This window comes from Rhamphochromis sp. 'chilingali', assembly GCF_963969265.1.
Source record: "Rhamphochromis sp. 'chilingali' genome assembly, chromosome: 3".
In the NCBI taxonomy this organism is placed as follows: domain Eukaryota; kingdom Metazoa; phylum Chordata; class Actinopteri; order Cichliformes; family Cichlidae; genus Rhamphochromis; species Rhamphochromis sp. 'chilingali'.
Window position 1 is genome coordinate 7269534 of NC_137931.1, and position 17652 is coordinate 7287185.

Genomic DNA, 17652 nt, shown 5'->3' on the forward strand with positions numbered 1-17652 from the left:
CCATCTGCCACAAGGGAGATAACTTACAGAAATGTTCTTTATAATTTATAAAAGTACTTTATAGAAATGACAAAAAGGTACTGGTGTGAGCTCCGTGTCTTACCTCCACCTAGCGGGCCACCGTAAATTCGTCCATCGCCACCTGGTCCCTTAACTATCAGACAGAAGCACAGGACACACCGACTTTAAACACCAATCCGATTTACGCATAATTCTAGCTGTAATTACAACAAATAAACAAAAACATGCCTCTGCATTTGCCTCTGCAAGGTTTCCTTTAAATGCTCGCCAAGTGCCTAACTCGAGTTCAGTGTCTTTTTACACAATCACCAGAAATAACAGCAACCCTTTGCATACTGTTAACTGCTTTATATTTGCTGCTAATTTTGATATTACACATTTATACTCATACACACACTTATAAATAGAAAAATACGACTTTATTAATAATAAAGATCATTAAGATACATTCCTGTCAAACACACAGTCATCACATGGTATATCGATGGTGTAAGACTGCTCATTCAGTGTGAATAACAATGCAAACATGTCATCAAATCATTAACAATTCCCGTCATTATCGCTGCTGAAATCATCATTACTGTTCGACCGGTGCATTAGATCATCAAAGAAGAGAAAAATAATGGAGACAAAATGTCAGCAGTTGCTCGTGACAGTGCTTTGTGTGAAAGTAACAGGTCTGCCAGGTGGTGTGAACTGAAAATTGACGTGGATGTGAGTGTCTGAATTGTGGCAAGCCCTCCCTCCCAGCACTTTATTCGAGCCCAATAGCCTGAGAGTACTTCTACTTTAGGTGGGTTTTCTTTTAACTTTGTGCACATTTGTGTCCGCACATGTGAGTGTGTGTTTGGGCTCGCTTGCTCTTGGCGAGCAGTCAGGAGTGGGAGTAGCTGCTTGGCAAGGCACACGTCTAGATCTGCTGGTCTCTGATGGCCACCGGCATTGTTAATACTGTTTCCAGGGCAACTGGTAGTTGGCAGGGGATTGGGCGATCGAGGTGCGGTTGATGGGAGGGAAAAGTGCTTACCGCAGACCTAATAAATGCTATCTGTCCATTAACTAATTACGACTATTAGAGGCTTGGAAGCATAATGGTGTTGAGATGGCTCGAGTAGGGTGTCCGGTCCCTCCTCCCCCCAAGTTGATTTAAAAGCACATGGGCAAAGTGTGCCAGAAAAAAGTGCAGCTTCTAAATTGTGACAACAAATTGAGGTGCATTTCTGCTGAGCTGCGGGCTTGTAGGTGAAGGATTTTTGCAGCAGTGACAAACCAGGGAAAGCACGCCCCGTTAAGCTACAGAGTGAAGACCTCAATTTCATTCAATCCAGGGTGTTAAATTGAGCTCGTGTCAGATCTTATCACCTCTGTACCAACTGATGAGAGAGAAATTGCCGCTAGTGTGTCTATCTCGGTGACAATTACACGATAAAAATGGGTTTTTAGAGCCCATATGTGTTAAATATTAGCGAGAAGTGCATTAGCTGTGTCTTATTTTATGTCACCGGCCAATAATGGCACTAAAAAGGGAAAAAAAAACCCCAACCCTGAATGGCTGAAACTCTCTGCTCTGGTTTTTGTAATATCTCGGATTCCTCTCAAGGATGAACACATAAGGCAAAAACACTTCGCTTATGGCTTCCAGCTGGTCCGGCGGCATTGTGGGATTTGTAGGAGCGTAAATCAAGGATCGAAGCGGCGATGGCAGACAGATGTGTCTATTTACAACCCTAAAAACAACAAGCACATATTCACACTGGAAAACACGACAAGGCTCGGCTCAGGCACGGCTTTCATCTGGGCGGCTCAAAGACACGGAGAACAACTGGAGTGGGTGGTATGAAGCATGAATGGGAGTGGAACAACGTGCTTTATTACACAAGATATTCAAGATGAAACACTGAAACACTGAAGACGGCCGCATCCATCACTGACTGATGCCTTTATCGAGAGAAAGATGAGACGTTCAATCAAACGGAGCTGGTTAACTCCGTTTGCGATGCAGGACTTTTTAAGTATGATGGATTTGCATTCCTTTGTTTTGTATTTTTGTGAGGTTTTTTTTTGTAAATGTGCACATGCTTTGTTGAAAAGGACAATGGACCCCCCCCCCCCCCCCCCCCCCCCCCCCCTCCACACATCCCATTTCTGTTCTTTTACAAACACCCTCGCTATTGGCACAACTCATATTGCAACTATCCTGTGGTTGTGTTATTACAGAGATACCAAGAGCTTCATTTTCTGGGCCTTGCCAGATCATTTCCACAGCTAGCACAGTTTTCTCCCCCCCCTCCCTCCCCCCGTCTCTCCCTCTCTCAGCACTGCAGGGTTCCTCGTGTCTCTGGGGTCTTGTTTTAGCCTCGTGGTTTGGCAGCTCTGGCTGGCTCCTTGCAGCGGAACCAGCTCAAAATCCCCTCCCCGTCCTCTTCCCCCTCGCATGCCTGTGTGTGTGTCCACGTTGGGGTCATTCCAGAAGGACCGTTGGGGTTATGAGGAGCCAGACGGTACTCAATGGTCCGAATCAAGCTGTTCAGACAAATAACTTACTCAGTCTTCAGTTCTCTCATCAGGAGCAGCATAGTGTGAAATGTCAACAGCAAAACTCCTTAATGGAACAGGGAAGGAAAAACAGCAACCGAAGCTACATCCATTAGAGAGCGTGCATGTGTGAGAGAGAGAGGCCACAGTGTTTCCTTTGCCAAAAAAAAAAATATATATATCACTCAGCAATTTAGGACAATGTCTTTGTCGTCATCATCACCGCTGGGGGCTGTAAACTAAAGCAAGTGAGGGTTCGTCGATCTTGCTGCGCCACGACTCTCACTGCCATCGCCGGTCGGCGTCGTCCTCTGACGAATACAGTGCAGCTTATAAGCGCTTCGCTTTTAGCAGAGGGTACGGTGTCGGTCCCGGCTGTCCAACCTCACCGTCAGGACCGGCTCCACCCCGGGGGTGGCCATACTGGAGGACCAGTTAGAGTACTGGAAGCACTGCGAAGAGCTGTGATAGGCCACAGACAGTTGGCTCTTCTTGGTGGCCAGGTGTTGTCGACAGCAACAGAGTGCTCTGACCAAGATGGCCGCTGCCAGGAGAAGGAGGGCACCCCCGGCAGCCATAATGTAATACCAGTGGATGGGCAAGGGAGGCACAGGAACGCCTCCCCCTGGTGGAGAGATACAGAATAATTGGCCAGCGGGAAAAGAGAGGAGTGGCACTTGTTTTTCACTTTTTAACACTGAATTCGTCTGATTCTATCCCTGTTCGTGCACCTCGTGTGAGCATGCACAAGCATGCCAGTTGCAAAAAGAAAGAAAGAAAGACATCTCCAAGGCCAGAAAAGAAAGAAAGAAATGCATCCATCTCTGTCACGTAGCTTGGGTTGCAATTGGAGGACAAGTTTTCACACCAAGATCGTCAAGAGATTTGGTTTGAAATCGCTCCAATAGTTGGAGCCAATCAAGTGCAATGCAAGCGATTTATTTCTTTTATTTCTTTATTTATTTTTTTTAAACAAAGCTCCAGTGAGATTTCTTGGTGTGAAACGAAAGCCAAAATAATTAGTCATAAAAGCACGCACACACATTGACTTAAGGAGCTTCCTCTTCCTGTTTCACACTGGCACAGGAAGTCACAAACAGCTCCTTGATATCATCTCAGAACCATGCAAGGATCAGCGGGAACATCACACGGGTATCCAGCGTTCCAGAGCTCGCACTCTCTCTCTCACTCTCTGAGCTCATATTGGACCGGGATTTGTTATTTAGCTGGCTCGAGTTGTCAGATTTTGTTTTGAGTACATAATTTATCCTGTTCTCTGTTCTTGGTTTTTCATTTTCCTTTTTTGTGTGTTTTTTGTCTGTCATGCATCAGCATCCTGGCCAGTCCTCTCCTTCTCAAGCCAAAGAGCTGTCTCCTCGGAGACCATCTCCACAGATCCTCTACTCTTCTGCTGCTCCTGGATTGAGTTCCCCCTCCCCCACCCAATTCTCAAATTTTTGGTAAGAACCAGCTAACCGGCTTCCAAGAGGCCTCTACTCCTCTATCCAAGTCTACTAAAACAAACCCTTGTAGACAGAGTGGAAAAACTTTAAAAAAAAAAGAAGAAGAAGCCCACATGCTCTTTCCAAAGCTGATGTGGAGAAGCTGTATGTAGGATGTCACACTGAACTAAAGGGAAAATGAAGCGGGGCTGAATACATCCTGATTTTTGGACCGTGTCACATAATTACAGGGGGAAATGGTGCGTGCTCCTGCTACTTCACACTGCACACACTCATTAGGCAGAGCTGACTTAGGGAGAGGAGACAGAGACACCCATGCTCGATGCTGCTCAGTCACTCTATCTGATTGCTTTCCACTGGGGACGCTGTTGTGTGTGTGATGATATTAATGTGTGTGTTTGTCAAGGGTTAGACACCGTGTGCTATATGTGTGCGCGTGTGTGAAGTCAGAGGAGTAGAAAAGCCGAAGAAATGCACACACATCACATTCGCACTGAAGCCTCCTAGCTCTTATCTTATTGGAAGACATTATGAGACGCCAAAACACTAACATCAATCTCATAGGGTCTCCTAGGATGCTCTAAATATTTTTCATGAGGCAGACAGTTATTTAAAACCCTTCAGGCTGTGTCAGGAAGCCTAGAACAGAGAATATGTAGCCCTTTTCAAATATGACTCCTTATGCCGTGCCGGATTCGGCTTCCTTCGCACGTACAGTCTTTCCTTTTGAGACCAATCCTTTGTTTCTGCTAAAACTGACAAGGTAAAACAATGAGCTACTGAAGCGATCTATCCTGTAACTTCACTAAAATTTGATCAAAATTAATTTGGTGTTTGGTGAATATTTGCCATTAGTACTCATTTTGAGACGTCTACATGCTGCCGGTGACGTGGCGAATCAGCTTTAAAAAGTCTGGAATCACAAAGCTGTGGCAGACTCGGCTTCTGTGCTGTCAGTGTAAAAGAGTGATTTAGACTAATTGGTTTTTCTTTTAGTGGTTCAGACCAAGCAAAAAAAGAAACCCAGGCTAGTGCATACCGACGGGCAGGAAGCAAGACCACAGGAGAAGTGACTTCACACCAAAGTCAGACTCACCTGGATTTTCGGGAGGAAAAGCCGCGAAGGGTTCTGTGAGGATAGAGAGGCGGGCGGGAGACAGGAGCAGAGAGAGAGGGGGGAGAGAGCGAGACAGCTGTTAGATAACTTTAAATATAAGAGAAAAAGTCAGCCAAATGTCACGCAAATGTCACAAGACTATCAAACTCCTCCTGAGGAAATTTTAAGTTAATTCCTCAGATAACGCACATGAATTATGGCATTTACAGTGATTCTCTGCTAGAACGCTGTTTCAAACAGAGTATATTGTGGTTGCCAGGAATTTGAGACGGGAGTGTATAGTGTATAGGCTATGGGCGTATGTGTGTGTCTGCATTTGCAAAGTTCACACATTTCAAGTTGTTTATCTGCAGCGTCCAGTAAAACTGGAGCGGGCTGTGAATGCACAGAGCAGAGCCTTCACTTTGATTGCCTGGAATGCAAACACAGAGAAATGATGTGTGTGTGTGTGTGTCTCAGTGTGTGGTACATGGTGTGTGTGTGTGTGTGTGTGTGTGTGTGTGTGTGTGTGTGTGTGTGTGTGTGTGTGTGTGTGTGTGTGTGTGTGTGTGAGAGACTGGGGGTGGGGGTTGAGAAAGAGAGAATGGGAGTAAAGGAGCAGGGGGTCCGACTTGGGAACTGGCGCCTTTTGGCGGGAACGCCGATGTACTGTGAAAAACTCAACTGTGTTTGGTGATAAGCAACATCCCAGCATGCTCTGGGAGTGGCAAAGGAGGAGAGGGAAGGGAGGAAGGAGGAAACACAGCAGCAGGGAAGCAGGAGGGGGGCTGGGCTATCATCTTTGCCTTCCAAGCTGCTGTGCTGCTTAGACTCTCTCAGGACTCGCATGACACACACAGACATATAAAAATGACTCAACACAAACACACAGAAAAACACTGGCCATACACATAGACACACACACTTTCCCTCTGTTACACTCTGCCACCCCACCCCCGCCGCCATGTTCCCACTGTGGTCCGGCTCCAAAGCACACTGGACGTCAGTCAGAAGTGATGACGGCAGGTTTTTGGCTCCGAACCGCCGGCTTGGTCTCTGATCTGTTTAACACCCTCTCCGAAGCCCCTGCTCAGGCTAGATTAGGGAGGCTACACTGGAGCTCGGCTCGTGCGAGGCACCCAGAAACTTGCTTGGGAAACAGCCTGTCTAGTAATTCCCTTTGATGGCTCGGGAAAATCTCTGTTTACAAATACAACAGAGGAGGGAGCGCAGGAGAGATAGAGGGAGAAAGAGAAGAGAAATCTAATGAAACATAGATTAGCATCGCCGGGGCCCACGGGGCGTTTATGGCCTAGTTTTCCTATTCTTCGTTTCTTTTCTTTCTTTCTTTTTTCGTGGAGGAGTAAACGCTGTCCCTCCCTCTTCTTCCTGCTTTCATCTCTGTGTTCGGTGGGCTCTTTGGAGGAGAGGCTGTCTCTGAAACTGGGATGGGAGGGCGAGTGAAGGATTGGTGTGTGGTGGTGCTGGTGTTTCTCACTTCATGTGTGTCACTGCTCAAGGACCTTACGACTGAAAGTCGAGGTGGTAGTAGGGAGCAGTAGACTGATAGGAGGGTGAGATAATGTGTCATGAGTGTGTGTGTGTTTATCTGTAAAGATTTTTGGCAAGAAGAAGCAAAAATAAAGAAACAAAGCATATGTGCGACTTACGTGTACACTCCGTCAGTGGGGTGCTCGAGCTGATGTGGATGTTGTCTATCCAGATGTGCCCTCTGGTGCCGTGCACAAAGTAACCCTCCATCACAACCTACCACAGCCGAAAAAAAGGAAGGATGAAGAGGAAGAGGAGGAGGGAAAAGTTGAAGGAAAAAGAAGTGAGAGGAAGAGGAAGACGGATGACAGGATGGGGGGTGGAGGCACATTGAAAATGGGGACAGCAGCAGGAGGAGGAGAAATAGGATAAAAACTTAATACGGTGCCTGCGATTTCAAAGTTGCACTCAACACTTGCAATCATCCTCCCTGCTCTGCAACCATCTCCCACTTACTTTTTTATGAGAACATTAACTGCTTGTGATGTCTCTGACAAATGCACAGCCAACTTCCAAACAGTCCCACAGCCAGAGGGACACTACAGCGTACTTTATTTCAAATGTGGCCTAAAGTGACACAGAGCTTAAAACTGATACTGTCATATGCTCTGCTACAAGTACAAGTGCGTACTTTAACTTTAGAAGAAGCGTCACATGGGCAGCTGAACTACAAGAAGCAAGGGGAAGACACACAATCATGGCCCTTTTATACTTGGAGTGTTGTGCTACTGGCGTGTACACCTGTAGCTGAGAACAATACTGCAGCGGCTACCATGGCGAGCATGAATGGAAGCAGCTGTGTGATAAAAAATAATAGCAATGCATGATGTGGCCAACAGGCCGGGTATACTGGGAACTGAACCGTCCTCAAGACAGACTTAAAACTCTGGAATAGCTTTAGAGCACATGGGTCACATGCTAAACCTGGTAAGCTAAGTCAGTACCCAAGTAAGTAAACTTTATTTAGATTTAGGAAAAACTCTTAACAGTAAAACAACAATTAGCAGCTAAGCAGTACAAAAAAACCTACCACCAAAAGAAATGGGTGCGATCGCTAACGGTCGAAAAAATTTTTTTAAATTGTATGCTAGCTAAAAATATTAAGTACAGTAGAAATTGTTGTCTAAGTTATGGCTAATCTGTTGAAACGGTTTGTGAAAACCTTAGCTAAAACTTGTTAGCTAAAACACCTGCAATAGAGCTGAAATAGCTAGCAAAGTTACTGTTAGCTAAACATGATGATTAAGTATGATGGGGAACTGTAACTAGAGTAGCAGATAAAAGTTGTGGATAAATGTTTGAACACTTAAGCTAAAAATCTTGGGTAAACAGCTGAAGCTGAAGTCTTAACATGGCTGAATGAAATGGCTAAGAGCCTGCCTGAAAGTTTAAAATAAGTTCAAGTTAACAGATTTTGACATGTAGGTGGTGGTGAGCGCATATAATGTAGCTTTGGGGGTGTTTAAGATTGAAAATATTAACAGCCTACTCTAATAAAACTACAACAGAAATGTTTTCCCTTCCTGGGTAGCATGTAATTAAAATGTCTAACTCAAGATTACAAAGCCTGATTCGTATATAACTCAATAATACTGGTAAGAAGCTTGATTCTTTCATCTCCCATTTGCCTTCTTTTTAAGTATTTATTTTATGAGCACACAGAGTTTAACCACTACCTGGACGCTTTTAGGAGATCGAGGTAGTATGGTCCGACCCTCCTTCCAGACGGGGCCCTGATCGTCTGTTAGTGTCCACAGGACCGTCTCTTCAAAGTGGGCGTCCTGTACCAGGACCCTAAGGTGGCCCTGGGCCTCCCCCGATATCTGGTAAGAGAAGACTAGACACAGGGGCCCAGTGTCGGCGGTCAACACGGGGCTCAAGAGCCGAGCTCGCTGCTGCTCAGTCTTTAGGCTTGCGTCTATGTACAGATAGCTGTTGAGCTCTGGAAGGGAAAGAGATATGAGAAAAGATAGAGCATGAATTTTTCTAACTCGGACCAAAATGGGATATAAAAGTTGCCACATGCACATTCCTGTTCACAGCAATTTCACAGCAAAAATGTGAAACTGAGCCCTTTCTGCATTCTCTCCACATTACCGAAAGTGAGCAGGGTTTTGTTTTAACCTTGAGTTCGCTGGTTACTGCAGTCAAATGAAAATGAAAAAAATAAATAAACAGAAGTCTGATTTAATGGATTTTCATTCAGGCCTCGAGGCAATAAAAAAATGAGAAAATGAATGGTTGTGTAGACTTTTGATATTCACTGTAAATGGATGCTGCTGCAGTTAGTCTGTGCGGCAAACACGGAGCGTATACACAAGGGAATCGTGTGTGCATACAGTGAGAGAATTATCGTCGTTAATCATGACTTAGACACATATATAGACATGCACACATGTACATAATGGCTTTTCACACGGTTAGACATTTCCAACATGACTGTTCAAAAAAAAAAAAAACCCGAGACACTAATCACCAGTTGCTAACAGGAATGGGATCACCACAGCACAATAGTCATACCAAACAATAGGGATGTGACAAATATAAACACAGAGAAGAATAGGTCCACTGAGAGCGTCGTTCATACACCGAGTGCTAGCAGAACTCCAGCCAAGACCCTTGAGGCGTTTTTTTCTTCATTCCCTTTCAGGTAAATGACTTAACCAACGGAAAAGTCCAACAGAAATGCATCCCCCTCCACTTGTTTACACCAGAGGATGTTTAGTTTGCAAATTGGAAAGCGACACGAATTCCATTGTGAGAGACCGCATGTATGAGTGACTGCCTGTGTGAACGAGAAGCACAGATTGCATTGTGCATGCCCGCGTACGTGTGAGAGAGCGGCTCGGTGAGGTGTCTGCTGAGGAATTTCTTAAGTGGGCCCGGTGGGAAAGAGTCCAATATCAACAATCTGCAGATTAAATCACCTGCTTTATCAAGAACAACTGTGTGTGTGTCTGTGTGTGTTGGTGCCTGTGTGTATATGTGTTCCAGCAATTAAGCGCCTTTCTGTTTTATAGGCGAGAGAAAAACTACCACAAGAGTAAGAAGTTTCAATCGGCGTGCAGTAGCATCCACTGCCACCGCACTCAGGTTCGCTGAGTGACTAAGTGAGTGAGCCTTTTTTTGCTCCGTGTGTCCAGCAGATCACACTGGAAGTATCTGGGGGGGATAAATCTTCTTCCTAGTTGACAGCTCCCCTCTGCCCGCCATGTGTCGCAGTCGCCTGTGTGTGACACCTAAGACAGCGTGTGACAGTGTGTCCCTTGGCCCTCTGCAGCTTTGAATGAATGTGTATGTGTCACTGTAGGATATATATATATATATATATATATATATATATATATATATATATATATATATATATATATATATATATATATATATATATATATGCATACAACTGGAGAGGATGTGAAATCAGGTCTCCATGAGGCGTTTTATGACTTATTTCAATGTGCGCACCAAAGCTTCCTCCATTCTCATCGCCTCGCATTGAAGTGGAGTCTGTTGCCCCCCCCCCCCCCCCCCCCCCCCCCGTCCATTGTTGTGCCTCTTGTTCAGCAGACGCCTCATAATCGAGGCTGCCACGCCGGACACAGCAAAAAGAGAGCATTATTAATCTATTTCACAGAGGTCTGCTGCTGGCATGAGGAAAACAATGATTCAGTCTACAAAGCCCAGTTTATCACACTGGTACTAGCATGATAAACTAGGAAGTCTGATTTAGTATTAGAGTAGATGGTGGCTATTTCTAGGATTGTGTGTTATTACTGTTACTATGACTGGTGTCAGGTGTGAGGTCAAGAGGTGATGAGTTTGTGGTTTCTGGGAGAGGTGAGGGAATTCTGTAGAGGATTACAACAGTGATTTGATAGGGGCGAAATAAAGATCCTGCAGGCTGGCTGGGATATCGTGACCTTTGACCCCCGTGGGAAAATCAAAGGCTCGGGCGGCGTGGCAAAATGGCTGGAAATGATACTTCAGGCATGAAAGCCACCACGGCCTGTCTAATGAAAGAAGCCGCTTTGAAGCCCCCCCCGTCATAGATTTTTTATGACCTGAAGAGGTCACGCTTCAAGAACATTTCCTCCTTTTTGCCACGAGATCTGCTGTCCTCCTGAACATGACCGAGGTGACATCACTGAAGCAGGTTGGGTGTGTGTGTGTGTGTGTGTGTAGGGGGAGGGAGACTGGACCTCTTGTTTAATTTTCTCCAGCTGCAGAAATGCTAAATCTTTCATGGAGACTTGCTCGAGACCAATGAATTTTAAAACAATCTTGGGATAAAAATTATAAATAGTGCAAAAAAAAGAAACCCAGCAGGAAACCTCTTCTGTACCTTTTAACAACCTGCCAAATGCTGGACTTTTGATCTGTGGGTATGCGTAAGAGGAAAATGAATAATTATTTCTTCAAGGAATGCCTAAGTAAATGGAAGTCTACACAGCATCATGTGGGACGTGCCTGAGGTAATTGCGGGGCAGTAAAGGACGACTGGGGATAACCACTCGTCTTTGGAATCTCCTGCTCTGAACTTAATTGGAGCCGCTCGGTCTTAACCCCTTCCTGCCGACACTTCATTCTGACACGCAGAGGTGAGCCTCTGCATGTCACATGCGAGGCTGTGTGCGCTTTCCGTGGAGGCTGTTCTCCCTCTGATTCCCTCAGTTCATTTTCATTCTCATTCACTCGGAAAGAGCGGCGTGGCTGGCGCACGGCGTCGCTGACAAATTAGACTGGTTTCAATTTAAGGAATTATTTTAATCAAATTGAAAAAGGCGGGACTCAATGAAGATTCAGAAGGAGAATGACTCCATTTAATTATAGAAAATGCAGTCTTGTCTAGACCCGAGGAAGTTGATGGAATAAACGGCATGCTTGTGCAATTTCTGCACCCAAGTAGAAGTCTGCTTGCAGCTGCATACATAAAAGCTGATACCCCACAATAAAAAAAAAAGGAAAAAAGAAAAGAAAATGGGGTTCCCGTAGTGAACCTGAGCTGCTAACTGCACTGTTCTGTAAATCCATCCGGACATAACTTCAGATCTATTAAATGCATGCTGTGCAGAGGAAAAACACTGAGGGAGTCGGACCAAATATTCACATTTCTGTTAAGGAGACTCACCGTTGCTGTGCAGGGACCAGAGCAGCGGGGCGTTGGGGTCGTGTGTCCACCCACACAGGCCGTGGTCGAACTCACACACGGCGTCTGATGGGGGAGAGGTGGCCGCTGTAGAGGTGGAGAGCAGCCAGGGAGAAAAAGGCAGCGTAAGAGCGAGAGCCAAAGGGCAGATAGGCGTGAGAAATCAAAGTCATTTCAGATACAGGAGCATTTGCAGCTGATCTACATAATGTCATGCAGCGCTTTCTCAGGCCTTTCATCTTTCTTATTACAGCTTCCTAATGACGCTATTAATCCAGCATTTCTTTGGCTCTTTCATATTAAACACCTGTCTCACCTGTAGTCGTGACAGGGACCGTGGTGGTTTCGACGTCAGCTGGCAGCGTGGGTGTGGTGGTGCCTGCTGGGGTTGAGGTTTCTGCAGGAACAAACATAATGAAACTTGGGTCAAAGGTGGCCCCTTAAAGCCAACTTCAGACAATGTATTACTGTAAAGAGGGCAGCAAAATGAACTGCTGTTTGTTAAAGACATTATTTATGTGGTGATATGTCCTTTGGGAGCTGCACATTAGGGAGGGCCAGGAAATACAAACGGGAAAGAGGAAATGATAAACTCACAAAGGCAAAAAAAACAACAAGACGGAAATGAAGTCTTTAATAATAACTCTCCATTGTGCCTCCATAGATCATAGACTATGCAAAAGATAAAGGTAGTCTCCGGGTGTAAAAAGTGAAAGCCATTCAGGTCATGGAGTCTTCTTGACAATCAGCAGGGGGTCAGAAGGAGTGAGATTATATAGACGGCTATGGGAAAATGACCCCTCTTCTCACTTGATTTAATACAGCAGAGAGGAGTTTTTGCCCTCATTCACTACTTTTATATCTTCTTCATTAGAACATGATGCTCATTTTGCAAATCATGGTCTTATTTAAGAGTAAAATACACAATAAAGAAGAGCATCTTTTATGGGGTAGCTATCAGAACCACCCCTTACATCATCATATATAATGATAGTAGCATATGTATGTATGATTCCTACTTCCTCCTAGACGAACGGAAAAATCTTGATAAAACTTTGACATGCCACTGAGAGTGCCGGCACCTATGTGGTTTATACAAATACTTTATTCAAATGTCACAATTCAAAGTTCAATCTGCAATCAATGTGCGCATGTTTGTTGACATTACTTGTGCCTATATTATGTTTATTTAGTTTGTGGATGTTCATTATGCTTTTTACCGGTGCAGCCGAGCGAGTTCTTGATATAAGCTGCTATAAAAAGTCTAGAAAACAGCACAGAAGAGCAGACAACAAGAATGCGGGATAAGAAGACGTAGTTTGGGTCGTCGCAGTAACTAAGAAAGTAAGTAAGGTTTTTTTCTTTTTAATTTAGTGTGTTTCGTAGCTAGGGTGATGAAAAAATTGCTCAAAGGCTTCAAAAATGGGCGAAAGCAAAGTAAGCTAGCGACAGTTATTAGCACAAAGAACAGAAACAGTGAACTTGGCTCATTAGAAACACAAAATAACAAGTTTGTTTGATCCAAGCAAACAAAAAAGAGTCGCTCAGATGAAGCAGGAAAATTTGACTTCTTGTTTTATGAATGTTGATTTTTGTTACGCTAAAACAGCTAATGTCTCCGTTAGCATGCACCTTTATGCAGGACAATGCAGTAACGCTGCTGCTTGAGTTAATGACCTTATCGTTATTTTATCATAACTCAGCACAAAGAACGTGCCTACAAATCGTACGTGGTACTGAAACCGCCTCACTGTACTAATTCATGTCTCCTGTCAGAGGAAGGCACAGAAAACCCAAGAGAGCCCTTGTCATGTTGTGTCTGGGAGCTCAGGCGTCAGAATCTGTCTACCATACATACTGGCTCGGATATGCAGACGCACAAATGAACAGGCACACATGTCCACATGTTAATACACACACACAAAACAGGCTGGCGCTAAGGCTGATGGATGGCTCTGTCTAACAAACTCCCCTCGACCTCGGACGGGATGATCGCACTCTGGGACCACTCTCTCGCTGTCAAGAAGGGTCTAAAAGCGCGCACACACAAACACACACACTCCATCACCCACTCTGCTGTCTGTGTGAACTGTTGTGCGTGTTTGTCTGTGTGCATTCGAGGGCCTTCTTCACTCCATAACTCAAGCGCGCTTGGAAGGAGGGAGAACAAACACGTATGATTTTCGGTCCTCCATTAACGTCAACTAAATCTCGCATATATCAAAAAGAAAGACAAACAACACACAGAGGCATAAATAATCCAGCAGTTTGCTCATTAAAAGATGTCAAATGCACAAACACACACACACATGTTGAGCAGGCTGCAGCTAGAATGTGAAGTGGTAGGAAGAAAAAATAAAAGCGTAGTTATTAAGAGCAGATGGGCTGACCCTGGTGAGCTGTGGGAATTTACGCAGGAGTTTGGGTCAGCCAAAGATCCAGATGTATAATAAAAAAATAAAAATGCAGGTGTTTTCCCACATTTACATTTAGTCAGCCAACTTGTTTTTCTTTCTGTTTGTCTCTTTTCTTCAAATAGATTCAGACATTTGACGACGGTGACTCCTAAAAAAAAAGGCTAAGTGCACTCTCAAACCCATTATATTTCATTTTCCTCTGCCTTTTTCTTATTTAGTCCATCTAAACAACTCCAAGACTTGGATGCTTGATGATCGTGTGTGAGACGGGAGGTTGAACAGACACACACGAGTATCTAAGAAGGAAAAAGCGTGACATGGATTAAGCATGTCTAACGCCTGTTAGTGGCAGTACTAGAGGCCTCCTGCTGTTAAGGTTCCTCCTTCTGTGAGGCTACCATTATCATTTAAAGGCTGCGAAAAAAGCAATGAGGGCAACAAACACACTGTGATACGCAATTGATCTGCTTAAAAGAACTTCCCGCGGAAACGAGCGCAGCGGCGCCACAGCTGGAGAAATGGCAGAGATGAAAAGGCTGGCCACAGCTGGCGACTGCTTCTGACATTAACCCAGCGTTAATGTCACGTCCTTTATGCCAGCTATTAACTACCTAATGAGACTCTTATCGCTGCCGGTCCACTGGGAAGCAAAAGCATGGAAAGCAACTCTACCCTTCTACCTCTCTTCCACCCATCCGACTTTCAAATGGGCCACCACGTCTTGTTCAGCGTCTCCTCTTTATTCCTCCTCTTGTGTTCGCTCTTCTCGCCGTCTTTTGCTTTTTGTGTGTGTGTGTTTGCCTTTTTATTCCATTCTGACCTTTTGGGTCCTCTAGTTAAGTCTCAGGAGCGGGCGTTAAAATAAACCATCTACACATTACCTGAGCGCGCGCCGCAGCTAAACACACACAAGCAGAGAGCGCGCAGTCGAGTCCATTAAGATTCTGCCCAGCTCCTGAGTACTCTATGCTTTCAAAGGTCAGGCCTTGTCACAGTGTAAATGTGCTGACCTTTCCAGGGTGTGACAGGAGTGTTTTGGGGGGCGATGGGAATGGCACTGACTTGCGCGCTGTTTGCAGGGTGTGTATGTTTGTGCGAGGCGAGGGGGAGGTAATGTGTGTTAACGTATGTGACCTGCCTACCATGCCCCGAGTCCTGTCCTTGATGCGTGCGAGGACGGTGTCGCGAGAGCTGGGTTTGTTGCACAGCAGAGAGGGAGCCTTGAAATGCAGGAACAGTCCCTCTGCAGCAGAGTGTTGTCTTACATAATGTGTCTGCTGCTGCAGGTGATGATGCAAGTCATCATCATGCACGGGATGAGATACCAACACTTAGAACCGGGGGCCCTAGGCGGCTGGAAGGGGGTGGGGCAGTGCTGACATAGATAATCGAGATGCACGCTCACATATGCGAATGCACATGCTCACAGACAAATTCTTCTGCGGGCTTGCTTTTCAGTGCACACGCAGTCGCCAAACACACACACACACACGGTCGTGAGGGCCAACCCACCCTGTAAAAAAAGACATTGCTCACTTCCAAAGAGTCTGACTCAGCAATATGTCAGAGAAGAGGAAAAAAATCTTCAATTATGTAGAAAGCTTTTCTGTAAATCTTTCCCTGGCAGTACTGAGTGCACACACACGCGCGCACACACACACATACACTCAAACACACACAGAGTGATGGATGCATGCACGCAGATATACATACACCCCAAAAGAACACAATGGGGTAGACAAGTAGCCATTATTTGATATTTTGCCGGGTGGGGTTAAGTGCTCAGATCAGGGATCATCCTCACACACACAGACGCACCATCACTTCAAAGATTGCATTAATTTCCTGGAGAGTTGCCCTAATCGCTACTTGCGGGACTCTAATGCTAAATCAAGCCTTCACCTTAAAAACTTCATTTAAGTTAAGGGTTATTGCTTTTTTCTCCCCCAAACGGGAGGCGGGTTCCCTTATGACATGAATAATGCAAGAGCACAAACAACAAAGAAGCCAAAATTCCAGAGGCTGGGATGCTGTGAAAACACTGGGATAATGCGCTTACTCCAAAGGCGGAATGATATAGGACCGAACTGAGAAAAATGGTTCAGAGCGATCATCATTTGAAAGCTAGCTCTACTGTGTTTACTCGAATTATGGAGGGAGGACAGACAGCTTGAGGTGTGTGTGCGTGAGCATGTGCGAGCTCTACTTTTCAGTGCTCCCAAGACTGAAATGAGCCTACCTGGATTTTTTTCCCCTCTAAAATTTCATCCCTGAGCTCATAAATTTTTCATTCTGGGAGTACGTACACTAAAAAAAAAAAATGTCACTGTAGAGGATCTGTGTGCAAGTCAGTTGTGTGGCAACAGTGGGGGGGGGGCAGGAAACTGAAGGAGTCAGGACCAACAGCAGCGAGCGTGGAAAAGAGGTGCGAGTGATGAGTAACAGAGGGGAGGAGACGAAAAGAGAGGAGGCATGGAAACGAAGAAAGAAAAAAAAGAACAAAAACATTTTTAGACCCACGCACTGGGCCTCGGGGTGGGAACGAAACAACTGCAACCATGTGGAGGAATAAGGAGAGAGAGCTCTTATTGTGCTTTAGTGCACTGGGGTTGATTTGGGGATAAATTTCATCCTCTTACTTTAAATCACAATAAGGTGAAAAGTAAACCGAGAACATCGCTGAAGACTGGAGAGAACGACTGAAAAATCAGAGGGGACGGAGAAGCGAATGATTTACGGGATGTCAGCGGTAGTCCGTCATCCCTGCTGAGTTCTGGTGGTCTGTGAACAATGTGTGACCCTTAACAATAGTACTGTGTGTCACGTTTCCCCCGAACTCTCCACTCCATCTTCAGAAAGTCAACTCTGTCAAGCGGTAAAGCCTAAAATACTTTTTCATTTTGTTCCCATTTTTTAAGTTGGTGTTTAGTGTTCATTGGTTTCTGTGCTCTGCTTTCCACATGTCAATCATCAGGCAGCAGCTAATGTAAAACACATTGTTTCCTGTGCTCTGGAGGAGCTCCAGGGGAGGATAAAATGACCAGGGACCAGGTGTTTAGAGCAGCAAGCTTTAAGCAGCAATCATAAACTGCATGGAACTTCCCTCTGTTCATTTTTTTTTTAAAACTGTACATAATGATGGATTGAAAATATGGGTGCTGCATCTTTGCACAACAAGGCACATGCAAACAGACCTGTGCACATTTACATTTATATTGTAGACTCTGTGGTTACTTTGTTAGCTGGACGTGCAGTAGAGGTGATAATGACAATCGCTCTTCAACTGTGCTCTTCATCAGGTCTTGTGGGAGCGCACAAAAGCACATAAATCGTCCTAATGAAAGCGTAGCTTGACATGCTTGTGTAATAAAGTACGTGTCTAGAGAACATGCATGAACACTTTGCTCGTTTCCTGTGGCGCGT

The 17652-nt window shown here is 45.0% G+C and overlaps 1 protein-coding gene across 2 annotated transcripts in view; it reads right to left on the bottom strand.

The window, feature by feature from the left end:
* Window positions 1-17652, bottom strand: part of nrp2a (neuropilin 2a) — a 59758-nt gene that overhangs the window by 1978 nt on the left and 40128 nt on the right. The window contains exons 12-17 of one of the 2 annotated variants that reach the window (XM_080877166.1): window positions 12129-12209; window positions 11795-11899; window positions 8343-8608; window positions 6786-6882; window positions 5116-5148; window positions 104-154 (exon numbers count right to left, since the gene is read on the bottom strand). In XM_080877166.1, the coding sequence (XP_080733292.1) occupies window positions 104-154; window positions 5116-5148; window positions 6786-6882; window positions 8343-8608; window positions 11795-11899; window positions 12129-12209 (633 nt within the window). Of the gene's footprint in view, window positions 1-103; window positions 155-425; window positions 3182-5115; window positions 5149-6785; window positions 6883-8342; window positions 8609-11794; window positions 11900-12128; window positions 12210-17652 lie in introns of those variants that run through there. The other variant, XM_080877167.1, reaches the window with a different exon arrangement.